The sequence below is a fragment of the Cylas formicarius genome, unplaced genomic scaffold, assembly GCF_029955315.1.
Source record: "Cylas formicarius isolate icCylForm1 unplaced genomic scaffold, icCylForm1.1 PGA_scaffold_6__28_contigs__length_40554024, whole genome shotgun sequence".
Taxonomy (NCBI): Eukaryota; Metazoa; Arthropoda; class Insecta; order Coleoptera; family Brentidae; genus Cylas; species Cylas formicarius.
Genome location: NW_026844347.1, coordinates 20,529,200 through 20,556,516, shown reverse-complemented (window position 1 = coordinate 20,556,516; position 27,317 = coordinate 20,529,200). Strand labels below are relative to the sequence as shown.

Genomic DNA, 27,317 nt, shown 5'->3' with positions numbered 1-27,317 from the left:
GCGGTGAATGTGTCGTTATCGATTCTAATTTCAGTTCGATTATTCTTCGGCTTTCTGCTGAGTTAAAGTTATGTGAATGTATGTATGACGGCTGCTGGATGCTAAAGATTCGTTCAATTTTTAGATCAGTTTGTCAAAATATTTTTTCTCAAATTTTCGTATATACGAAATAGATATCGCTTTTGTAAATGAAACTAAAATTTTTAGTTAGTTTATGTCATTCTCAAAACTTGACACTTATTATTTATAAAAATGCAAACTTAAGTTTCTTATTATAAGTCCATTTTTAGTGATTCAATGTTATTATTTTGAAAAAAAAAACGAGGTGGGAATTCGATATTTTTCAGTTACGAATTTTGGACATATTTGTACAAGAAAAAAAGTGCATTGTTACGGATTAACGTAGACATTTGCTATGTCTTACCTACCCGTATTATTAATACACATTTCTGGTTAGTATAGTTTGATTCCAAAGTGTTTATTCTAATGAGTCATTATAAGTGTTTGTTGAATTTCTAAATCTATTTTGTGTCAATATTAAATATTGTACTTGTTATATTAATTATATAGAATTTTTTTTTAATACTGCTAGAAATTATGTTAAAATTTATGATATAACCGACGGTAAGGGCGTAAATAGAATAATAAAGTTTTGTCTAAACACTATTTGCAAGTATTTGCAGCAAAGTGTTATTTTATTATTGATAACTTCAATTTCTTACGTTAAGGAAGCGATAGTGATGAGGGATGCGTACGGTCTCGAAAATAGCAAGACATAGACATAGACAATTATAAAAAGTAGAAACAGTAATGATACTGGAAATACTAACACTATAGAAGTATTTCTTCTCTAGGTCCCATATATTAGTGTAAGTAGTTTTCCCAAGATTTAACCATTTCCGTTTGCTGTTAGTATTTAAGTTTAGTTACGTTTCGGTTTTTATTACTTGCTTTGCCTTTTAGCAAATCTCGTAAATCGTTATCAATCTAGCGAACTCGATATATTACAAGACCATGGTATTTATATAGAAAGAAAGGATTTTTTTCAAGTTAGGGTGTACAAATTTTTACGAGAATCCCATTATTGTATTTACACCAAGTGTTGCGCCATCTATTGTTAGGTAGCCACATTATCATAACTTCTAAGAGACCATATTTATCTTTTTTTTTAAGCTAGTGGCTACTTACTAAAATATACCTTATCATTGTGATAAATTCTATGACTGAAAAATTAATGGCGCCGTTTTGATAACTTGCTTTTCCGCATGCGCTTCAGGGCCCAGTACTCGACATTTAACGACGAAGCCATAGTGATCAACACGATAGGAGTTAGCCTAGTGGCACTCGCCATTGTGGTGGGGTACATTCTGCAGAGGGACGAATTTAGATTTAGAGCGCACATCCTGATTCGATCAGGCGATCTCTAAAAGGGACGCGTATAAAAATACCTTCGTGTTCATTAGCGTCTCGATGATACAATTTTTTATTTTATACATTTTGTTTTTTGATGTTGCCAAGATATGCGGACATATTTATTTAGATGACAGTCAATTTCACGGCGTAGAGGTTGTTGTCGACAGCACAAACGTCAAAGTACAATGTAATTGTCTCGACATATTTTATTTGTGCGGGAGATTGTAGGCGAAAATTCGAAATGTTATTATATTTATCGTTTTCGAATTATGTCATGATATTCATGTAATTTAATTGTAATACAACGCATGGGCAGACCATTATAAAAGCAGGTGCCAAATAACGTGAAGCTGCAAAAAATCATCTAAACTTAAACTGAAAAAAAAATGGGATCCGTATTTTAAAATATCCTTCCTAGGTCAAATCATCATGTTGTTGATTGTAAAAAATAATCAAATATCCAGTATTATTTTTTCCTAAAACCGATTTATAGGTATTTAACAAATTTGGAAGATTTTTATGTTTCAGCCTATGAAATGAGCATCAATTTTGAGTGAATTTTTATTATAACTAGTTCTATCCAATTATGTTAACTTAATGAAACCTAACTCAAACTCAATAATTAATGAAGTTTATTTAGTATCAATTCTTAAATTGAAATCGCTAGAAGAGATGCGACAGAAAACTAACCTAGTTTAAGTTTGTAGTTCGTTTTTCTAGCGTCTTGAAACCTACCGACTTTGATGAAAAGAAATTTCAAGTTCCATTGCAAAGAGGTTCACAGGGGACTGAGTTTAGATTTGTTTGCGATACCTCCTTGGAGTTTACGCGATTATAATTCGTAACTGTACCAAACGAAACAATAGAACACACAAAAAAAGTTATTATAATAAAAAACAATTATTATTAGGCACACAAACGCTAAATATGGTCTGGTGATTTATAAAAATTTAATATTCGAGTTGAATATTCAGTCCAATAGATTAAGATACTTGCGTTTTTGTAGTTAAAATATCTGATTATCACGTGTTTGTTTTTTTTAGCTTTCGCGAAACGTTTTTTTTTAAGCGGTATTTTTATACGCATCCTATTTGAGATCACGCCAATAGTTTACGCATATGTATTGTGTTCGTAAATGGTTTACATATTTTTCTACTTATTTATAATGTTAATGCAATATAAAAATATTGATATTAATCGTGTAACGATTCAATCGCCTTCATGTGTGTATGGGTATAATTACATCTGAATTTGTGTTTACAGTGTTTTTATGTTAGTGATAAGCAATAAAAATTCCGAAACCAAAATTTTACTTGTGTTTTCGTTCTAAAACTTTCGTGGGATATTTGCATTTTCTTTTTTTAATCTAAGTTTTCTATCACAACTGAGGAAATAAATTAAAAAAGGCAAGTGGTATTGGGAAATTTTGCGCTACATTAACGCTTTTTTACTGCGTATGTGTTCGTAGTATTATATGTACAACTGGCTCTGGCATGTGTATCGGAAATGTGTGCACGTGTATTAGAAAATTCGTTCCAGTTTATTGTCATGGCTTACATCCTAAGCGTTCTTTTGCATACGACCAGCATTTTCCGCATACGAATTAATTTGTTTTGACGATGAAAAACAAGGCTGTTTCTATATAAAACCTTCTGAAATGTAGTATGTTCTATTTTCATTTACCAAAACTCGACATGTTTTGTGAAGATAACATTATTGAATGTGAAAATAAAAGCAAAAAAAAGAGATATGAAAATCGGACTTTTTTTGTTAGGTATACGAAATTTTAAGTTATAATTAAACTACTGGTTGTATGAAAATTATTTTACATCGACGCCAGATGTTTTGACCTTTGATTTACAATGTAAAAGGTGAGTTTAAAGAGGAAACCTAGGCAAATGCGAACGAGAAAAGAATTGATGCTGGTGAGTATTTTTTTTGTGGAGAGGGAGTGTTGTTGCTTTTAAAGCTCAAAACCTTTTGCACGACCTTACATAGCTTGTTGTGTACTATTTTTCAAATCTAAACTTCCCATTAGAGCTTCCCAGAGTGTGTGCTATTGCTATAGCTACGCAAAACAATTGGTGTAAAATATTGTTAGATTACGTTCGAATATTTAAATATTGGCGCGATCTATCGATTTCGGATGCGTCGGGAAATCTTCGGGTCTATTCGCGCGCGTGAGCCGGGACGCCGCAGAGGGTGGCGACGGGCATCAGTTTGATGCCCTGCTCTGGCATGCACCGCTCGACATTGACGCCAAGATCGGAAAAGTCGTCTTTAAAACAATCTCGATTTATTTAAATCTAACATCAGGTGTGGGGTACACGTGTAATCGTTTAACGTAATTTGGAGTGTGCTATAATGGCCGAAGAAGAACTGAATCGATCTTTGGGCGCCATAGCGTCGATCCTTGAGAATTTGCAACAGCGTGTCGGTACAAAGGAGCCGTCGCCGACATCAACCACATCGCCAGCCACCCAAACCACTCCCATTTCGTTGGCCTTGCCGAGTTTTGACCCCGACAATATGGATAGTGGTATTTGGTTACAAAAAATTGAAGGGTATAAGAACGAATTTGCTTGGTCAGATCGGGAAACCGTGAGTAGAATTGGTCCATTTTTGCAAAAATCTGCACTAAGATGGTTTTCGGCATGGCAACCCACGGAAGAAACGTGGGAAAATTTTAAATTTGACTTTTCTGTATCTTTTCCCAAACAAAAGAATTTGGGTAAACTGTTAAGCGATGCTGTAAATTATCGTAGTTCCGATGCGCGCAGTTATGTTGAATACGCGAGAATTAAATTAGAAAAATTAAAGCGCACGCGGGCAAGTTGGTCTGATTCGGATTTGATCGAAATAATTGCTCATTCAATAGACGATCTTGCGGTCAGAACTGCGGCCTATAATTGTAGTGCCGCCTCTGTTAGTGATTTAATTGCATTTCTCTCTAATTACATAAAAATTCCTCTGGTCGAAAAATCGGCATCCGAATTGAATAAGAAAAATAATGTATTTTCACACAAAAAAACGACGCAGGCAAATTGTTATTCTTGCGGTCAATCGGGACACTTTTCTCGCGATTGTAAATCTAAAACTAAGAATACCAATAACTCGGATAATAAAGGGTTTGATGTTTGCCGATATTGTAAAAGACCTGGTCACGGCATTGAAAATTGTTTTCGTCGGCAAAATAAACAAAGTCGAGGAAGTGAAGTTTCAGAGTCCGGACAGGACCCAACCGTAAAGAAATTTAAATCTCATCACGTTTTGCTCAATTCACATAATTTTAATGAAAACAAGTTAAAAACTGTGCCTATCGTTATTTCGGGTTACACTACAAATTGTTTAATTGATACCGGCTCCACGTGTTCGCTAATAAAAGAAACGTTGGTAGACAAATTAAATCTAAAGAAAATTCCGCGTGTTACTCCTTTACGATGGTTCGACGGTACCATACATAATTCTTTTTCTTTTACCAAAGCATTGGTAGAGTTTCCCGAAATAAAAATAACGCTTGATCTTGTTATTGTGCCGCATAGTCATTCCAAATATGACGTTATCGTTGGTGAAAATGTTTACGAAAATAATGTAGTTTTAATAAAAAATAAAAACGTTCAAAAAATTATGCCCATGCTTGCGCTTACAAATTCTACTCGAACCATTCATAACTCGGAAATAACAAGTGATCTGGAGCATGCAGAAATGGCTGAACTAATCAAACTGCTGGGGAATTATCAGAATTTGTCAACTGCTACTGATTTTACCATTAAACCTGTCAATACCGGGGAATTAACCATCACATTGACAGAAAACAAAACTGTTTATCACCATCCCTACCGTATGTCGGAGTTTGAGCGTCAGAAAGTACGTGGCATCGTTGCTGATCTAATTAAAAACGAAATCGTCCGGGAGAGCAATTCTCCATTTGGGAGCCCGATTATACTCGTTAAGAAAAAAGATGGGACATTTCGATTGTGTGTCGATTATCGTCATTTGAATAAAATAACTTTAAGAGATCGGTATCCATTGCCACGTATTGACGATCAGCTCGATCGTTTAGGCAAAAATAAATTTTTCACGTCACTTGATATGGCTTCGGGCTTTCACCAAATCCCGATTAATCCCGAGTCGATTCCAAAAACCGCTTTCGTGACACCGGATGGTCAGTATGAGTATTTAAAAATGCCTTTTGGACTGGCCAATGGTCCTGCGGTCTTTCAGAGAGCAATTAATATGGCTTTAGGTAACCTAAAATATGACACCGCGGTTGTTTACATGGATGACATAGTAATACCCTCCATCACACTTGAGGATGGATTTTGTAAACTAAAATTAGTTCTTGATGCTTTGTCTAAAGCCGGATTTTCAATTAACCTTCGTAAATGTCGATTTTTTATGCAAAACATCACCTATTTAGGTCGTCAAATATCGGCTGATGGTATCCGACCTGATCCGAATAAAGTTAAAGCAGTCAAGGAAAGTCTGTCACCCACTAACGTGAAACAAGTGCGCCAATTCATCGGTTTGGCGAGCTACTTCCGTAAATTTATTCCCGCTTTTTCTTCCAAAGTAGCTTGTATAACTCACTTGACTCGTAATGATGTTCCCTTTGTTTGGACGACTGAATGTGAAAAAGCAAGGCAGTATGTTATTGATGTCCTTACTCAAAAACCCCTATTGTCAATTTTCGATTCAAATTTAGAGACTCAATTGCATACTGATGCGAGCAGTATTGGTTTCGGTGCTATTTTATTGCAGAAACACAGTGATACCTTTCGTCCAGTTGAATATTTCAGTCAAAAAACCAATCCAGATGAAGCTATGTATCATTCGTTTGAACTAGAGACTCTGGCCGTTGTGAAAGCTTTAAAAAATTTTCGTGTATATTTGCTTGGATTAAGATTCACTTTAGTAACTGATTGCAATTCCTTAAAATTATCTGCAAGCAAAAAAGAACTTAAGCCGCGGACCGCCCGCTGGTGGGCTTATATGCAGGATTTCGACTTCGAAATTGTTTATCGTAAGGGCTCTGAAATATCTCATGTTGACTTCCTTAGCAGGAACCCAATTGAAACTGTAGCTCATATCGATTCACAACCCAATTTTCATAAAAATTGGCTTACCGTATCACAAAGTCAAGATGAGGAATGTAAACAAATCATTCAATCTTTGAACGATGCTAAAGATGATGTCAAACGAAAATATAAATTAGAAAAAGAGACCTTATTTCGTATTACAACCAATAAAAATAACAAATCGTCTCAGTCTTTACTTTTTGTACCATCTAATAACCGTTATAGTCTTTTGAAAATATTTCACGATGATCAAAGTCACATAGGTTGGGAAAAAACTCTTGCCTCAATCAGACTTTACTTTTGGTTTCCCCATATGACCAGGTATGTTAAAAAGTATGTTGAACACTGTTTGATATGTGCAGTACGAAAAAATCAGACGGGTCCTAAACAAGGCTTCCTTACTTCTATCCCAAAGCCCGATGAACCATTCCATACAGTTCATGTCGACTGTCTGGGCCCCTTACCAGGTAATCCAAAAAACTATAAATATATCCTTGTTATAATTGACGCCTTCTCCAAATTCTGTCTCCTATATCCTCAATCCACCGTTACTACAGAAGAAACAACACAAAATTTTGCTAAATTCCTCAGCATATTTGGCACGCCCTCCAAACTAATTCACGACGCTGGAACTAATTTCATAGCAAAAATATTTAAATCATTTACCGAATATTTTGGCATCGAATTACACGTGACAACCCCCGGTGTTCATCGCTCCAACGGACAAATAGAACGCTATATGCGAACTATTACCAATTTGTTAAGAGTTGAATCCAATAAAGTAACAGATTGGCCGAACAAAGTATGGAAGATCCAGTTAGTAATCAATACTACGAAACAAAAGACGACTGGTTGCTCACCTTTTAAGTTAGTATTTGGTCGAGAGGGTCAAACGCCTCAAATTCGTACAGTCTTAACCGATTTGCCAATCCCTGATGAAACTAAATCTCCAGTGGATTATTCCGCAGTTATAAAGAAACTACGGCAAAATTCAGAAAGGCAGTTGAATTATCTAAATAAGAAGCGAAGAGACAATCAGCTGTATAAAGTAGGTGATACTGTTTTGTTAAGCCGAGGTCAAAGACCTGAAAAGTTTTCTTGTGAATTTGTTGGTCCTTACATAATCAAGAGATCACTTACCAATAATCGGTATTTGATTAAGAAATTAGGTACTCCGAAAACTTTTAAATGTTCTAAGGATCAGTTGCGGCATTGGCCTACTGATTGGACGCCTGACGATTTCCAAAGATTATTACAACTAGACAATTGTAAGTACATAATTTGACTTGTTGTGCCGTGTTAGATTGATTTGAGTTGTGTATATAAAACTAATTTAAATAGTCTTTGGAGTATTTTGTGTTTTGATTTTGTTGTTTGAGAGCCCATCGCAAATACGTGCTTATTGCAGTATTTCCATCGCGCTGCTCAAGTCAACTCTGTGTTTTGATTTTGTTGTTTGAGAGCCCATCGCAAATACGTGCTTATTGCAGTATTTCCATCGCGCTGCTCAAGTCAACTCTGTGTTTTGATTTTGTTGTTTGAGAGCCCATCGCAAATACGTGCTTATTGCAGTATTTCCATCGCGCTGCTCAAGTCAACTCTGTGTTTTGATTTTGTTGTTTGAGAGCCCATCGCAAATACGTGCTTATTGCAGTATTTCCATCGTGCTACTCAAGTCAACTCTGTATTTGTAAATGCGTGCTTACTACAGAATTTCCATCGTGTCTGTCAGCTTGTGAGTTATTACGTAAATCTAGTCCCAATTGTTTGTGAAATTCATTTGATTGATGAATTCTCGTTTTTTGTTCATTACAGGGAACTCTGGGACGGCTGATGATAAATCTGCAGAATGAAAGGTTTACGAATTTTTACCGATGTACACATCTATATATTTTAACGTTGCTGTAAAGAAATAAAACTTTGTTTTTTTTCTGTGTGTTCATGTCTGTGACACTTCAAATGAGTCATGCATTCCGAGAGCGGAATGTTGTCAGTTTGGCCGTGTTAGATTACGTTCGAATATTTAAATATTGGCGCGATCTATCGATTTCGGATGCGTCGGGAAATCTTCGGGTCTATTCGCGCGCGTGAGCCGGGACGCCGCAGAGGGTGGCGACGGGCATCAGTTTGATGCCCTGCTCTGGCATGCACCGCTCGACATTGACGCCAAGATCGGAAAAGTCGTCTTTAAAACAATCTCGATTTATTTAAATCTAACAATATTATCCCGATTGATTATTTTGGGAGCCCGAAGCACCAAATGTTATGTGTTTTGTGTGTTATTTTCGAGTTAACACCATAAGCAAAAATTCAGTTATATTCGTATCACATCCTCAAAAGAGCTTAAAATTTGTGTTCTAATAATTTCATTCCCATTTAAGTTTTTGTAAAAATATGTTATACCTAATTGCATGCTTTCCCTATTTTCAATCGAGGAGTACTGAGGGACTGGGCTATTTTGGTGTACAACGGTAAGGAATTTCAGTAGAAATCCAAGTTATTCGAACATTTTATGGTTATAGGTTATGGTTTATATATTTTAAATGATTTAAAAAAAAAGGAAAATGATAAGTTTCTGTGACCCGAGAAAGAGGATAGATAAAGTAGCTAACTGGAATTTTATCTTGAAAATATATTTTGGTAGATTTTGGAACTTTTTTTCAATGATTTACCCCTCGGGTTCAAAAGCGGATCAAAATTGGCGAACCACCACCCAGGAAGTATTGCGTTTGGCAGTTGGTATAATCGACAGTCGGATTTTATAGAGGCACAAATATATCTGTTATTTAACAGAGTGGTGAAATTACATCATAATATAATATGTAGTGTCCGTTCGCTGGATTAACAAACACTCAACAACTGAGAAACATTTTTTTATCGTCGCTGTGGTTGACAGAATAACGCTACGAATTTATCTAAGCCTGTAGAATAAATAGTAGGGTCGACTCGGTACGGATTTAAAGAAAACGACAATCCCAGGACTTGCGGAATTCTTTGAGCAGAATAAATAACGCTGGAAGGTGATTGTTAAAAGGAAGTAAATGGAACTGAAAGGGAACGGAAACTAATAACTAACGTTTTATTGTCAATGCTCTTAATCCCTATCTAAGCAACAAGCGTTTGGTACTTGAAGTAGTAGTAGTATAATTTTTCTTTTTTGGATAAAATGCAAAGACGTGAAGACATTTAACTCCAAGACATGCATTTCTGCTAACTGTATACATTCGGCTGTATAGTAGGCTGTTTCAACAGTTAAGCTGGACACGATTGTAGTGATGAAAGTTTTTCCAAATGATGATTTTTTGGTGACGTCGCATATATTAAGGCTTGACACGATCTCAGAAAGTTATAAAACGCTGTTGATATCACATAATTTCGGCAAATATGTTGATTGCAAAAGGGCATGTGTCTTCTTTTCATCCGAAATGTGACAAATAAGATTATTGAAGTAATCTTCCCGTGCAAATTAAGCCATGTGGCGGCTGATCCTTTACAATCCTCATCATTTTGGTACTGTAACTGGAAAACACTCTTTTACAGGGTGAACAATGTTATTAACGACAAACTAAACGATTCGTAATTCTTTATGAAAAAAAAATCCAAACATATCTCCGAGATTCAGGGTGATAATTTCCATTGCTTCGTTGTTTTTAATCAAAGTTAGTAACCATATTTCAACCGGGAGTTCAATAATTATAATAAAACTTATTGGGAAACACTATTTTCCGTAACGAGCGCATTTCTGCGGAACGAGCAAGCGAGTTCTTTTCCCAACTAGTTCCACAAAGGACTATTGGAAATTCAAATTCAATTTGCAATGAAAAACATCTCTTGCTTTTCTTGCTACGGCCCACCATTTTCAAATTCAAAGTCTAACATTGTTTTTTGTGGCTTTTCGACATATTATATTATATTTAATGCAAAAAATATTTTTATTTACAGTCTACGTGTAATTTTATTATTCCTCTTTTAATTTCGTTTAATGAACCCCCCACTTTATTTATTTTTGATAACACATACCATACACATGCTACTTGTGTATGGGTATAAGTAACACAAGTAATCCCTAAGATGATTCGCACACTAGCCAATAATTTCTTCCGTAACACAGCATGCAGTCATCGTTTAATTCTAGGGTTATCCCTCCTTGTTAGGAATGTTTTTTGAATGTCCTGCTCTATACTGTAAGCTCGCACTGAAAATTTTGACGTTAGACTGACATTTTTTCTTGTAAATACCTTTAATTAACCATAACCGCAAAACTAACTATTGCAGGGACTCCTACTCCCAATGGATCGACGAAGGTATCGTCATTAATACACTGGGTGTCTGCCTCATCGCGCTTGGCATCTTGGTATCATTCGCAGTCCGGAGTCCCACCCTCCAGGGCACCGGCAAACTCCTTAACAAAGAACACATATAGGACGGAGCGCCATCTGGCGCCAAAGTATCGGATTCGAATATCACCGTCACGACTGTCACTCCAAACGACCCTGAACGATTCTGAACTTTTATGATAGGATCCGATTGCCTCACGAAATTTTAGAGATGCTGACATTCATTTGTTATTTGACTTAGCATTTTTTTTCTGAAAACACACCAAAAGACGCATTGAAAGGGAAACATTCAATAAATTTTAAAGCGGTTTGAGATAAAGGTTTGAAATATCGTGGTTGCTCTTATCGAACGGAAGCAGCAATGGTAACTTTGAAAGTTGTAATTTTTGTAGGTTAAAGAGTTATCGAGTGTTATTTCCACTTCCTTGCGTCACCCAATGCATAGTTTGCACATGGTAAATATACCACCCAGAATTTGGGGTTTGACCAACTAATATCTTCTAGGCTAATCGTACCTATCATATTTTTCTTTATTCTCACCTCTGTCTGAAGTATATTATGTACAATTTTACTCGCTTTTGATCTATAGAACTGCGTTTCGTCTAGTCAAAAACATTGTTTTAAATGAGCATATTTGGAAACCTTTGTTAGGCAGATTTAACTTTCGGAGCAAAAGCAAAATCCCAAAATTTGCGGAAAATTTTTTTGCAAAAGAATTTAATTCTCATTTTAATTAGGTAATGTATTTGTAAATGAATGCCAAATTAGTCGTAAATGTGTAGAATATTATGAAGTTAGCATCGCTGTATTTTTATGGTGTCGCAGGATATATGCGTATTAACTACGCCTAATGGTAATCGAAAAATTGTATATACCGATCATCGAATTTTGTAATCAATAATATTGCTGCAACAGCTCAATGTGTGTAGATGTAATCCTTTACTTCAACCAAAACTTATTCTGTTGCGGATTCATTGTTGTTAGTAATTATTAATAGCGAATTCATGCCAACTATAGTAAATATGTGTTAAATTACCTACCATGGGTATAAATTAAGGAAAATATAATTTTATGAGATCGTTATGTATATTCGCTGGCTACCCGCATTTGATATTTGACATCTTATTGTTAATCACTACCATCCAATATATGTTCTAGGAATTAGTAAACATGTGGCCAGCGATTTGTTTTGAGATTTTAGTGATTTAATAATTGATGTTGTGTAGTTTGAATACTTTAACAATGGAAAGATTCTATCTCATTTTTGCATTTTGTTTAAGCAAGTAAAATTGAAAAGTTGACTCGAAACTGTACATACCTGGATGCGTACAATTATTTTACGGACCAATAATTTAATCTAACAAAATGATTACAATGATATTTTCCATATTTGTTGTACTATGAACTTATTTTGTTATATATATATTAATAATTCGTTTTAGTAAAATTTAATTTTATAATATACATATAATATAATTATATCAATTCATTGTAGGTTTTAAAGAAAAATAAAATTCTATAGTCACCACTGTTGTTTGATTTAGATAATTTGAACAGTACATAATGCCACCAATTTAACTTAACAATATTTCACAAGCTGGCCTGAAGATGGCAGAGGAGTTGGATAGATTCGTGCATAATTTGACGATTAATCGTAAAAAATTTGCCGTATTGAATTTTACTAGTACATTAAGTGTGGTTAAAAAAATGGTAATTAATAGTAAGTATGTTATGCACTGATCAGGCAAGGAATCTGAGCCTGCTGGTTAATACTGATTTTCGGTTTGATCAACATGTTACATATTACATATTACAAAAGCAAATAACGCTCACTGGGTGCAACGGACCTATAGGTTTTGGTAGAGAGCTACTGTTCTTAAAATTATAAAAAACAATTATCATGGCACGTAAACAAAAGCAAAGGTATTCAAAAGTACAAGCATCAACCAACTGACCTGGTTTTTGGAAAATAAACAAAAATTACTGTTTTCAAAACACATTTTAGTCTATTATAAAAGTGACATTTTTTATTAGCCTTACTTGCAATGTGCAATTTTCAAAGTAACTAAAAAACCCTGACATTTCAGACTATTATAAAAATTACTGTGCTATTTTTTAATAGCATTACTTTTTAGCAAATCTATTAAGTCATTAAATTTTTTCGTTGGAATTAGTATAACATCTCGATAAGCGCGGTCTAGATTCACTGTTCCAAAAGATGTAAAAGTCGGGCCTGATCGCATTTTTATTTGCGTAATACTTATGCTTCTGTAGTCAGGTTCACTGAAAGATGTTTTAAAGCAAAATCTTTTTTTACTTTCAAAATACACGCGTCATTTATTTTGACAATATCGCCGGAACCGTCCCAATAAAAGTTAAAAGAAGTTTTGGGCTCAAATCAAAAAAATCATCGTAACTCATTTCTTTCTAAGAAATCCCCGTCTTCTTCGCGCTTTTTACCAACATTACGTACTCTGTGACGATCACAGATATATTGGGTTATGTGCCGGTTTTGCGCGTTAGATCGTTAAAAAACTTCAATACTGGCACTTACTGTCTGGAGCGGAACTAGCCGGTATTGTTCGTTATTAAAATACAAATATGCTAGTTTTAAGGTGCAATTAACTAAAAATAGCAATTTTTTGATATGTGCCATTATACTTTTCACAAAACTTCTGGATTCCTTCTGCGTCGGCTTTTGTTGAGTCGAACTTGCTAACGTCTCACCAATCAGAGTGTTGGTTTCTTCAGAGCTTGGCTGAAACTGGCTCGCATTTTGCCATTATTGCATCCATTGAGCGATATGGCCCTAAAACTATCTTTTCACAGTTTTATGCAGATTGTAGTATTATAGGTCGTGTTTAAATAGTGTCACCGAGAATGAAAATTGAGAGAGTTCAGAAGTCTTGTTTGCTTATGAATTTTGGCATATGAACCTAAATTGTCGGATTTCAAATGGTTAAATATGAAAAATATGAAGAAACTACACCAAGTAATTCTATTTCACAGAATAATTACAAACGAGTGCCTTCCCTTTGTAAGCTCCAAAATTGACTTCTAAACAGTCTAAGGTTCCATGGTGATACGATACGCTTCCCGTATATGGTCATTCAGCTAAGATCATTTTAACTCATTTCTCTTTATATTCTTTTGCTCGGTACGAATAAAAAAATATTGTATTGAAATGTCTCTTATGTGTTACATATTTTTAACGAGCGTATTAACAGACATACATCCATCAAATTTATATATAAAATTCCGCCTGGCGGTTTAATTTTGGCATGCTTTAAATTAAAATCTGGTTGACGTTTTTTAAGCTCGACTTGATTTCAGTAGTTGAGGTAGAATGATAGTTTCTTGTGTTAGCCTATTGCTTTGATAGATTGAGCATAGTTTTATTTTACAATAGTTATACGCTAAGGCTTATAATAGCTAATTACTACGTCCAAAAACGTTAATTGTTAATTAATTATGAATTACCGGGAGGTGCACAAAACCAGCACGCGTATAGAGAAAAGAGATGGATAGAGCAAACGTTCTTTTTAGAAAATTATCTATGAGAAATATTTTGAATTCCAGAAGAAAAAAAATGTTTACCTTTTTTTAGTATTTGAACATCTCCATTTTATGTTGAAGTACTTGAAGTTAAATAACATGTGATTTCGTGTCGCTGAAAATATAGTCCGTATAATCTCAAGGAGATGATTGATGACATATGTATTTTTGAAAAGTAATATGTATTGTTCTTTAAGAGTGATCAATTAAGCTTTAGATATTTAAATTGTAGTTAAGCATTGCTTTCGTTCTGTCTGTCACCTCGTAGTATTTTCACAAGCGACTTTCTTAAATATGTATATTGAATTTACATGGTACTTTTAAATAATTAATGCAAGACCTATAAATTTTATTATTTTCACTGAAAACACTGGACGAGTACAAAGGCATCATGGGTTTTTAGGCATCATCCGTGGCACCTAACCCCGTAAACGAGGAATAATGAAATAGACATAACCAAGAAGAATTTGTGGTAGATACCAGACACAATAACATCACATCCATTAGCTTACTGATTTTATACCGGTGTATAATCCAGAATCTCGTCTGTCACATAGCTAAAAACCTATGATACCTTTGTTCTTGTTAAAAGAGGCATGTGCAACAATTCTAATGTATCTATAATCTGTCCGATCGATTTAACATTTATATTATAAAAATGAATATCGAAAAAATAACCTTGAAAAAATACGATTAAATGTATTTTTTACAGTTTTTATCTGATTTATCAGACATGCTCATCATAGAGACAGTAAGTGACTTAATTTGTTGAAAAACGACGTTATCTCAGCTTGTTGAATGTATATCTTGACTAAACTTTATAAAACGAAGCAACTAAGCTGCCAATTCACAGTAACTTGATACGAGCACGATGTCGGTTAAAACCCTATTGGCTTTCGCAGTTTCGGCAATTGTGCTCCTTGAGGTAAAAATTATTCATTTAGAATGTAGTAAAGACCAAATAATTTAACATGTCAAAGTTCGCTGGTGACTATTATAAGCTATGAGGTAAACACCTGCAGTGTTCTGAAACTCTAAGAAGTCGTTGTTACAGGCAAAAAGCGCCAATCTTAGAATAACAGGTGGCGAGGATGCATCTCTAGGACAATTTCCCTATGAAGTAGCCATCATTATCGAAGACTTGACAGGTGCATGCGCTGGATCTTTAATTTCTGAAGAATACGTATTGACAGTTGCCGATTGCCTTGAGTAAGTAAACTGAATGTGTCGGTAAATTTCAGGAAATTTCACAATATAAAACAACAATGGGGTGCCATACACTTTGCTAAATATTGCTTAACAGCGTCAGGCGTTAAGAAGCAATATTTAGCAATGAATTCTACTGAGGGTTATTATTAAGTTCGGTCTCATATAACGGCCGATCAGAGCAATTTGGCAGTTTTTCGAATATTCTAGTTTTTAGGATATGTTGAATGTCTGATCTTTGCTAGCACGGGAAATAAACGTCTCTTCACGAAAGTAGTGTCTGAGTTTGTTGCCAGATGTGTCTCGTACGCCTCTAGTACTTATATTAGTTTATCATATTATGAAGTTGTTAATATTGTGAACAGTTTCCTCACGTTAACAGTTGTAGTCTTTTTTAGTTCGGTGTATAGCGGTACCTTACTAAACAAACTCGTTATCCTATCAATCATATCAATACTTTAATGTAATTTTTAAACAAATGCTGTTCGTTATACAGGGCGCGCATGTAGGAGAGTAGGGAAATTTTCATTTTTTTGCAAAGAATTTGGAAAAGTCTGTAACGCACCTTATGATGTTAGGTGAATCACTAGGTGAACATCTCTTCCGTTTCTTTTTGATACATTGCGTTTCTAATTTAAAATTAAACCTAAACAATAACATAAACCATTTAAACGGCATCAACTAATAGCTTATAAAAAAAAGGGTTGTAAAAGAAGTTTATAAAATGATGCAGTTATTGAGACTAAAAGAGGACCAAAGCTTTATTAATTTTTGTTGTTGTTTTGAGTAACTTGAACTTGAAACTATTTCTATTAACAAAAAAAGTCAGGTTGCGGTTTCGACGATATATGTTATACTTTCGTTCTAGTTCTAAAATAAAAACGCAATTTCAAAATAGTCATATTTCCATAGCAATGAAATGTATCAAAAAATGACAAAACCGTACCGCAGCGCTCATTGGTTCACCCAACGTCATAAGGAACTTTCGAGAACCCCCCAACTTTTCCAAATTCTCAATAAAATGGAAAATTTTGGCTGCTTTACATTCGACACCACTGACGGATAGATCGAGGATAACTGGCCGAAGTTATAATTGGTTAAAACTATTCAACTTCTTGGTTGGCACACACACCTCATTTTAGAGACTTTATAGTCAGACCTATTTGACAGAATTTTTTTTTCCCATTCTTCTCAAGTTGCGGTTCTGCCAGCAGCTAAGCAAGTTTGTAGAAATTTCGGCAATATATAGAATTGCTTCGTAATTAACCCAGACCGGCGAATGGTTTTTGAGTGCTCGACGTATACACGAACACCCGCACTCTGCTTGGTTTTGGCACTATCTGCGTACGCTATGCAACTGATAATGGAGTTTTCTCAAAATATGATGCCCAAGGTATCCTGACCAGTACGAGGCCCATAAATATGTCACCTGAACTTTCACCACAACAGATTTTTTTGAAGGAGATAAACTTTCATCTCAATATCTGTTGAACCATTGATCTGATTACCTGTACCGTTAGCCGTTTAAAACTAATAAACTGAAGGACTTATCTAAAGTTTTTTTCTATTCTTATAGACTTCTAGACAGAACCATAATTATTATAACATTTCAAAATTCTAGTGAAAACGGCTTCGCGATGTTTCCTAGCTCTTCGCAAAATAGTTTCTTTTTTAAAACCAAATTAACTACTACCATCGTTGTTTTCAATATCATAAATCGTCGTGTTACTTTGAGTGCGGATCTTAAGCACCACAATAGGGATTGCGTGTTCTAGCGGCTGAAGAACGAACTTCAAAATAATTTCCAGTTATTTCTCTGTCAGTTTACACTTACGGGATTGTTTTCAAAACCCTAGGTCTCAGCCTGGTCGGGTCGATTTGTGTTGAGGTGTGAATAAGAATATATACGAATGAATAAATTGAACTCTCTTTACACGTCATTTCTAATTAATTGCGAGTGTGCCTGAGAGTTGCGACTATTAAATGAACAGCATAAATACCATAAAATGATCGTAAGTATAAGCGAACAAAGTTGACTTACAAAAAAATCACACGTGGCAACGCTGTCGATTTATGATCTTCAATGATGTTTACATATCTCCGGAGATAAGGTGTCCGTTTTTATTAATAAAATGATTTTATTGAACGTAAATCAACGAATTCAAATTTTTCGGGACCTACAGATTAGATTTTCACTTCAATCCGATTACAATCACATTTACACATCTTACACGGTTTCGTATCAGCAAGATTGATTTAAAATTAGATAAATCCGAGAGAGGAAAAAATTTACAGCCCTTTATCACCCAACAATAGCAACGATAGAGTCACTCCCCGTAGGCTTTCTCTTGTGATTAGAACATACAATTTATTACTAAATGCCAAACTCCGTTTTCTGCAGCGAAAATTTAATACTTCATCATTAATCATGACTTGACTTAACTTTTTGTGTTTATCTTACGCGAATGTCCCTTAAAACATTGAATAATATTACATTTTCACTAGAAAACTCCTATTTTTACAATGTATTTAAAGACTGGATGGAGACTGGATCGTAGTTTTGGGTGCCAAGGACATTAGTGTAGTCGAACCCGGCCAAATAAGACAGAAAATATCAAAGGAGAATTACATCATCCACGAAAATTTCACCTCCTTCGAAGAACATAACATTGCCCTAATTAAGCTTCCACAACCAGTACAGTACAACGATTTAATCCAACCCATTAAGCTTACAGATAGCCAAAGAGATCTGGCCGGTGAAGTTGGAGTTGTCGCAGGTGCGCGAAAAACACCTTTATTTTGACCTACTATCAATATTTTTCAAAGATAGTTCCACTACTGTAATACAAAACTTCTAGATTCCTCCTGCGTTGGTTGTTGAGTCGAACTTGCTAACGTTTCGCCAACCATCCTGTTGGCTCGCATTTTACTCTGTACTTACTTATATATTGTTTGAGGGTGCCGGAGCTAAACTCTCGTTAGTTTTGTAGAATCCTTCTTTACTAAAGTCCCTGAAACTTTCAACATCATTTCAGATATATTAAAATGCGAGAATCTGGAACCAAAGCTTAACTGAAGAATGCTTGTCTGGAACTTACTTTTAGAACGGTCAAATTTTTGAACAAACTTCGGGAAGTGCTACAGGTTCTTCATTATCACCAGTTATCGAGAATATATTTATGGCTTTGAGAAGAAAGGTATCGACACCTTCCATCTAAAACCAAAATTATGGAAACGCTACGTCGACGATACTTTTGTTATTCGGCCTCATAGTCAAGAATCCCTAGTAAATTTAAACTCTATACACCCTAACATACATTGAATTAGAAACTAATAATAACCTCTCATTCTAAGATATTCTTATCAATAGAAAATCAGACCTAACATTGGGTTATCGTGTTTACAGAAAATCAGCTCACACAGACTTTAATGCATTGTCACATAACCACCCGACCCAAAAATCATCAGTTTATCAACTCTCTTGTTTAGAGAGGCTTCAAAGTATCTCCGTCCGAGTCACTGAACCCAGAATTAAAACACCTTATCTCTGCTGCTTCCACATCAAAGATATTAAGCGTTCCATAACAAAATACACTTCACCACAACCTTCCAACAGCGATGAGCCCGAAAACAATCTAATACTTGCTACTGTTGTCCTTCCTTACATTCAAAACGTCACTGACGACATATCAAAAGTTCTAAAGAAATATAACGTCAAAACCAGATTTACCACTTGTCCAAAAAATCTCTCCACATCTTCGATCCGTCAAAGACAAAATTTCATTTTAGATGCCAGGAGTTTACAACCTTCTATGCATATGCGGCGAAGAATACATTAGAGAGATCGGACGATCTCTATCAACTAGGCTCAAAGAACATGAAAGAGCCTTAAGACTAAAACAAATAAACTCATTAACAATTGCCGAACATAATCGCGAAACCGGACATACTTCTTGCATGTAATAAATTCTTCTACCAACGAAAAATCAGAAAGCCTATCGAAATCTTTAAGCAACCTAACAGTCTTAACCGCGACTCAGGCCTTTACCTGTCACCAATGTGGGAATTCAAGCCCCTCCTTAATATCCGCCCCCCTCAAACAAGCAGGTATATAAAATGCGAGCCAGTTTCAGTTAAGTTCTGAAGAAGCCAACAGGATGATTATCGAAACGTTAGCAACTTCGACTCAACAACAACTGATGCAGGAAAAATACAGAAGTTTTGTAAATAATGTTAATTCAATATATTTTCATCAGACTTGAAATATTTTTAATTGATTTATATATATATATATATATATATATATATATATATATATATATATATATATATATATATATATATATATATATATATATATATATATATATATATATATATATATATATATATATATATATATATATATATATATATATATATATATATATATATATATATATATATATATATATATATATATATATATATATATATATATATATATATATATATATATATATATATATATATATATATATATATATATACTTTTTAGGTTGGGGTACGTCTTATGGTGCCCAAATAATAGCTTCTCCGGTTTTACAATGGACAAACAACACTTTTCTTACATACGAGCAATGTATATACGATCATCCGATCTTCACCGAAGCACTTCGCGATGAGCATGTTTGTTTGGCACCAGACTACTACAAGGCGCCGTGCGTTGGCGATGCGGGAAGTCCAATAGTAGTAAACGGAGAGCAGGTAGCTCTCGTTTCTTATGGATATTTCAACTGTTTCTTATTTAAGCCGAACGTGAATACCAGAATTTCAGCGTATCGGGACTGGATTAAAGAAAAGACGGGCATATAAGCGTCGTTGTTGTTCGAAATGTAATGACATAAATAAATAAAAATAAAATAGATAACTGTAGCAGCATCACCTAACGTCTTACCATAAGATTTGAAAAAATCTCAAATGGTTAAAATAAACACGGTTTGAGTTGATATTTGATTTATTTGTATTCTAAATTTGTACTAAATATATATAAGTACCCTATATAAAAATACATCACTCTACACACATTTCAAATATTATAGACATCATTATGTGAGTAGTCTTAATGAAAAAAGTTGTATATGTAGTAATTGTTCCAGTTCATATTACTTTTTAACGTCTATGTTCGGACTGTAGGCCAGCAACGTGTGTTATGTTAATATAAATAGATCCTATCTAAAGGGAACTAATAACGCTTACTACTAAAAAAAAATGCCCAAGTTAGACACGCATTTTTTACTCACTCGGTTGGTGCGGTGGACCAAATACTTTTTAAAGATTTTAATTTACAACAACCGATTCAAAGTAGTGCTTTAGGCTGTTGCCATTTACTGCCAATCTTGTAATAATGTAATAATAATTTGTAATTAATATCATCGTAGTCATAGTCATTAACAATAAAAATCTAATAAGGTTTAGATTATATCACAATGTACATAAACTGTACTACACAGTAATTCGTTTTCCGTTATTCTAATTAACAAAAAAATTACAGTATTATATATATACACATCTAAGTTCTATCTAAAAACTAATGCACTTAACGTCTCTTATTTGTCTTTAATTTGATATTGTATTAATAAATAGGGCGTATCTTATTCAGAACAAATTTACAATTATAGAGTAAAATAAATAATACAGTAAAATAATGTACAAAGTTTGGTACATGATACGACCATTTGCAATTATTGTAATAGTATATGAGCGCAAAATTGAGAAATAAAAAGTACACACTACATAAATTAAGTTCGAGTTAGCATTTCAATGTGGGAGACAAGTGATTTATAAGAACTATCGATGAGGTAACTACGAGTAAAATCGGTTATTCAAAAGAAGTTATTCTTTAAAAACATTAATTGGAAACAGAATAAATTAAGTTAAAAAAGACGGAGGATGGACTAAACTGAAATAAGAACCTAGAAAATTTTTGAGGACGGCGTGAAAACATCTCGTGGGTTTAACAGAACTATTAAGCAAATAATCTAATATGTGTCTATTTCTTGAAGTCTTTTAAAACACGAATAACATGTCAGATTTATCAAATGATAGTATAGTATAGAGGTACATGATACACTTATACTTGACTAACTCTCACAACCCTCGGAGTTGGCTCAACTTCGACCACTTCCTCGATATTGTCTTCGACTGAACAACTCAGAGAGCTGTTTTCCGAACTGAATTCGTTGAGAAAATCAAATGACGCGACCGCTTCGCGTTCTTTTTCTCCATATCTTACGAAGAAATCCGGTCTTCCAATGATCGTGGGTCGAACCGATGGTACGGTCGCTCTGACAACCGCCACCGAAGTGGCAGCTAGGTCAGGCCTGACCGCCTTTGCTGCAAGTAGGTACAGACACACGCTTGTACGGTTTCACACAGTTGTCTCCGTCATTGGGGTGCATGGTGCCGAGGCAGAAGCTTTAAAATCCCCAACATTTGTACTGATGTACTCGGTATAAAATGGTTGGAAGGATGAGTTATTGGGGGACAGACGGGATAGGGTTGAACCTGAGGTTATTGAATAATCTTACTGCAAGTCTACCACTCAATAATTTCTTGATATTAACAATTAACTAGGAAATATTAATAATATTAAAATATAATATTAAAATATATCGTTAAACAATGGAAGAGTTTAATTAGTCGTAAATTAAATTATGCGTAAGGTGGGTATACTGAACTTAACAAAAAAATGGTTTGTTTTGCTAAGTTCGCTATAGTTGGACAGTTTTATTATTTGTTGTTGTCGATAAACAAAGTAAATCTAATGACGAAAACTACAAAAATGTTATCAAAAAGCCAAGGAATTGAACATCGCCGGCATAGTGTAGTTCATCGACAACGGAAACACTATTCCAGGAAAGGCTCACTTTTTCAACATATTTGTCAGTTTGTCAGTAAAGCCGTACAATAGAATACAAAATTTCAGGATTTGTAAGTTTCCTTGCTATATAGATCACAGTTTTACCTATGCCAGGTTGATTATTCAATAAACACAGTTCGATACAAAGACAAATCAAAAAGTCAATGTATATAACAGAATTAATAAGATTTATCTACCGATACAAGAAAATATAACAATAGTCATACCATCACCAAAACATATAATAGAAAAAGATCAAGAGTTTAGTGAATTTCGTTAATAAAGAAAATAGAAAAAAAAAGACAATTAAATCTAATGACCATTCATCGCAGTAGCAATTTTTTATAAATTTGTTTAATAAACTTGTACTTCAGTAAAAATGCTTGGGATTACGTTGGTCATTATTTGCAACTATTAGCGAAACAAAGAAAATAAGACGTAATAATGTGTTAGTCATGCTTGTTAGTGTAAAACGATGAAATTATTATTACAAACACGATACTAAAATACAAATACTATGCTCCTTTTAAGTTAACCTGAAAAAGTTCATTTCACAAAAATAAAATTACAAAGTAAAAAAATTGCGCGGGAATACACTTAAATTACATATGGGGTGTCAAATAAAAAGGCAGGGCTTTGGGACCTGAAATCCCGGGATGATGATGATGAAAATTTAGTTAATGCTTGTAATAACCACTTCAATTTGAAAACCATTAATAAATTAACTGACTTAAACTACCCAAGTATGTCATCCCAAATTCCATTTAATGGAATATAAAACCCAATATAGACATGACAAATAATTAATTACAGAAAGAAAAGAGTGTCAATTTTTTCAGTTGCCACCAGTATACAATAATAATGATTTAAAAAAAAGATTCGTTTTATTTTACTCATACTTACTGATGTGGAAATTTTGCCATAGGAATAACCAAAGTTTTATTAAAGTTGATTAAATTTCTTTCACAGAATAAATTTTAAAAAATGTGATATTCTAAAAAACTCAAATCGAATTTCTAAAAACTTAAGTAAGTATATACCTATTATTCTGATATGCAAAATACTGGGTGTTGTTGAAATGAAATCATATAATTTAATTGGTGAATTTCAGGGTCCATAACTGTTGAAATTTGGTATAAAACCCCTGAAAGAAGGTAATAAGCCGGACAGTAAGGTTTACTACGGTGTTGAGTTACCAAATCTTGGCATCGTTTGTTTAATAGGAGCAAATATGAAGAAAAACTTGACTAAATTAGTTCAGGATTCACTAATAAAAAAAAATCAAGTCACGGTTTCGTTAGTTAGTCATTATTTCTAAATACCGAAGTCGTACTTGAGATTTTGCTTGTTTGATATTATTAGTGAAAACAGCATATATCATATAGGTAAACATTTAATTGCTGCGTTTTCTCAAACAAATCGCAAAATCAAAACTCTAATTTATAACCAATATCTTAAACAGAGCCAGGCTCTTCCCTGCAGATTTTTGGAACTCTATTCTTAACGTTCTTAACCAAATAGTAAAATTAACTGGTACGTTTTCACTTGCACCCGGTCATAGTTCCAAACCTATGCAGTCGTTGTAAACTTGAAAGAGATATTTTGAAATAGACAAGCACAGAGATGATTTAATTTTGTTCGGGCTTTCTATATGCATATGTTTAATATTTTCTTAGTTTTCCTGGCTATTGAGCAAATTTTCACTATTTTAGGATCGAATTTGCATGACAACATTGAGTGGCTTAATTATATATGGGATGAAAATAGTAAATCTGTTGAGCAGCATACTTGTTGAGCTAAATAATTCTCTTTGTTTTATAGGAACTGAACTAAATAAAATATCAACTTGAAACATTCACTAATTAGATTATATGTCATTTCAATAACACCTTGAATGTACGTTTTTAAAAACGATGCGTCGCGACAATTAGCTGCTATAATAAATTGCTATTTACCATGACATTTTTTAAAAACTAAACCGCAAGGCGTCTGTGCCTCTCTCTGGTGAGAACACCGAACTCCAATGTTGTTGTTTTTTTTCAAGAATATAACGTTCTCCAAACAATATACCGTTTTTACCACATAATCCCGTATTTAACTTTGGTAAATTTTTATGAAGGTCTAACCGCAGGCCTACCTCGCTTGGGTTTCTCTTTGTAACCCTCAATAAATAGATTCACAATTCCAAAATGACGTTCCGAAACCGTATTTAGGTACTTCGTGCATACAACTGCCGAAACCTGACGGATTTGATGACGGATTATTAGTTTATTATAAGTATAAATAAAGGAGTAAATTTTGTTATAAAACAATGTTAGAATATGATATGCAGATGTTTTTTCTACTTTATTTCCAATAAATTCCATTACCCCAGAACTAAATTTTTTGTTTTTTGGTTTTTTGGTATTGTTTCTTCTGAAACGGGGTTTTAGCTGTTCCCATGTCAGTTTTATCGGATAAGATTGGAGTGATATGGTGGAAAACGCACAACTTTACCTTCCCGCTCCATGGCCAACTTGTCCACATTATACTTCTTATCAAACTTTCCTATCTTAAGAACTTCCTTTCTTGGCGGTATCGTGGATATCAAACCCGGTCTCATCTAAATATATAATGGGGACGTTTTTAGTACGAATTTCTTGGATTTTTCTCAAATATCTTGTCCTCCACTCCGAAATTCTTGATTCCATCAAACTTGTCTCTTATTGATGGTTTTGTAAAAAAAAAAAACAATTCTTCGTACGAATGCACACAACAGTCAATGTTCAAAATACTACTCAACTCTTTATGTAAAGTTTTAATGGTTAAAACAATATTCTTCTGATACGCATCATATATCAACCGTCTCACTATTCCGGCATGGTGCAAGTCGACTTTTTGGGACCCCACGATTTTGCCGCGTTTTTCTTTCTTGTACACCATTTACAACTATCTCACGTAGCATACGGTGTTTTAGTCATCTCGGAATGTAATTTTCACGATTTCACCAACTCCCACTCATCAACCAGTAGTAAACGGGGAAAACATCCATTAAAAATCAATTATCCACAGAAAATTTTGTATTGCTTTTCCAGGAAAATATTTTTGAATCATTATGTTAAACCCTTAAATTGGAAATCAATTTAAGCTTTCTAATGTGTTTTTTAATATAGGAGATCAATCTATCTAATAGGCAAATTCAACTTGACCTAGAGCTACCTCAAGTAGGGACTGTTTTAGGAAGATTCATAAAAAAACATTAATATGAATTTATATAACAGTTTAATCAAAGAAAAATTGCCTATTCTTAAAATACAACAGTGCGCACGGCACAGTTCTTGTCGGCTAACATCTTAACTACGGCCCTGGCTTGTGCTACACGTGCTGAAAAGAATATACAACAGGCGGTGCTTCAACTCATTCCGAAGTAAAAAACCATGAAAGGTTGTAAAAATGGTATATCGTTCGGTGAATTTTACCTGATGGGTTTTTCTATAGTTATGCAAAATTAAAATGTTTTCTTCATCTCCTATGAAATTTTCCAAAATGGACCAAATCTGCATCAAGCGAAACTTTGACTCAACTTATAAGGCGGTAAACTTTTATTAATAGGATTTTTGTCAAATGAACTTTTCCTGAAAAAGATTGATGTGGAATGATATTTTTGCACATGAAATTCTATGAGTAAATTTGCACAACAATACAAAATAACACAAACGCATACCTTTCTTTTGACGATGATATTTGTGGATTCGGTGAAGATGGCCGTAGTCTGGCGGATCTTCCGTAGAATCACTAGCTACGCTTCCACCGCAAGATGAAGTCGGCGACGAATCGCTTGACACGGACGCCATCATGACATCGAGCAAGTTTGCTCTTGCCTACGAACAATCACAGCTACCATTCAAAGAATGCATCTGGGGCTGGTGCAAACGAGATTACCTTTGGATCGGTAAGATCGATATCCTTCTCCACATGAATCCAACCCGTCGGTCGACATGCTTGATCCAGTTTGGGAACAACGGCAGCTTCGCTTGATTCGGGAACAGTCTCATCGCCACTTTTAATTATCCTATTCAGTTCTTCAATTACGTCCTTGGATGTGGCCCGTTCGTGAAAACTGACAGCTCGGTGTGGTGGCCCTTCAATAATGTTGCTTAATACCCCTGATGTTGGTTCCGGTAGCTTTTCTGAGGTTATAAAATGCTGGGCCGAAACGTTCTGTTGAACTTGTACGATCTTCTGAAAAGATATTTTGCAAATTCAATCGACATTATTCTTAATTATAAATTGCAGTAAAAAAGCAAGGACACAGAAGCATATTGCATTTTATTAACCGCAATGCGTTTCAGCGATTCGAAGAATCTACTAATTCCTAAATATTCGAAATGATAAAATATTTTCATTATAAATTTGAGATACAAAAGGTAGGATAGGACTTATAATGATGCACCCACCAGAAAAATAAACTAAATGTTTTTGAAGACATAAATGCTTGTTAACACCTTTTATAAGTCAGGTTCCTTAACACAAATCATGTTTCTATATTGAATTGAGCGACACAATCTTACTTCCATTCCTTTTCTGTGTATCTTCGTCCCACTTGCGATGCCCTTACGGATGGATAATATTGTTCGTTATATTTGATCATACCGGGTGATCGATAGTGATGACGTTTATGAATATATATATATATATATATATATATATATATATATATATATATATATATATATATATATATATATATATATTAATTTAAACACTTGGACTTTTGAGTCTACCTTAAAAATTTTTTTTAAGATAATATAAAATAGTGTTTGCCTGCGGTCGTGCAATTTTCTAAAT

The 27,317-nt window shown here is 34.3% G+C and overlaps 3 protein-coding genes across 11 annotated transcripts in view; 2 read left to right on the top strand and 1 right to left on the bottom strand.

Annotated features, from left to right (window-relative positions):
- The window catches only part of LOC132703329 (plasma membrane ascorbate-dependent reductase CYBRD1), an 86,378-nt gene extending 74,030 nt beyond the window's left edge, over positions 1-12,348 (top strand). For 4 of the 5 annotated variants that reach the window (XM_060672509.1, XM_060672513.1, XM_060672512.1 and 1 more), the window contains one exon: positions 1,277-3,503. In XM_060672509.1, the coding sequence (XP_060528492.1) occupies positions 1,277-1,427 (151 nt within the window). In that variant the 3' untranslated portion in view covers positions 1,428-3,503. Of the gene's footprint in view, positions 1-1,276; positions 3,504-10,766 lie in introns of those variants that run through there. The other variant, XM_060672510.1, reaches the window with a different exon arrangement.
- A 2,853-nt stretch (positions 12,349-15,201) lies between these two features.
- LOC132703331 (chymotrypsin-2-like) lies at positions 15,202-20,575 on the top strand. The gene is made up of 4 exons (XM_060672514.1): positions 15,202-15,308; positions 15,438-15,592; positions 18,125-18,366; positions 20,127-20,575. Exons 1-4 carry the CDS (start codon positions 15,255-15,257, stop codon positions 20,441-20,443), a joined length of 768 nt encoding a protein of 255 aa, XP_060528497.1. The 5' UTR covers positions 15,202-15,254; the 3' UTR covers positions 20,444-20,575.
- LOC132703328 (uncharacterized) overlaps positions 20,576-27,317 on the bottom strand; it is a 331,950-nt gene continuing 325,208 nt past the window's right edge. For 4 of the 5 annotated variants that reach the window (XM_060672504.1, XM_060672505.1, XM_060672508.1 and 1 more), the window contains 3 exons: positions 26,412-26,711; positions 26,194-26,350; positions 20,576-21,964 (listed from right to left, as the gene is read on the bottom strand). In XM_060672504.1, the coding sequence (XP_060528487.1) occupies positions 21,702-21,964; positions 26,194-26,350; positions 26,412-26,711 (720 nt within the window). In that variant the 3' untranslated portion in view covers positions 20,576-21,701. Of the gene's footprint in view, positions 22,046-26,193; positions 26,351-26,411; positions 26,712-27,317 lie in introns of all 5 variants that reach the window. The other variant, XM_060672506.1, reaches the window with a different exon arrangement.

Excerpts from the sequence above, each read along its gene's own strand:
- LOC132703331 (XM_060672514.1), top strand. The coding sequence starts at position 15,255 with ATGTCGGTTAAAACCCTATTGGCTTTCGCAGTTTCGGCAATTGTGCTC. Across the intron at positions 15,309-15,437 it reads CGGCAATTGTGCTCCTTGAG|GCAAAAAGCGCCAATCTTAG; the intron begins GTAAAAATTATT and ends TCGTTGTTACAG. Across the intron at positions 18,367-20,126 it reads TGAAGTTGGAGTTGTCGCAG|GTTGGGGTACGTCTTATGGT; the intron begins GTGCGCGAAAAA and ends TATACTTTTTAG.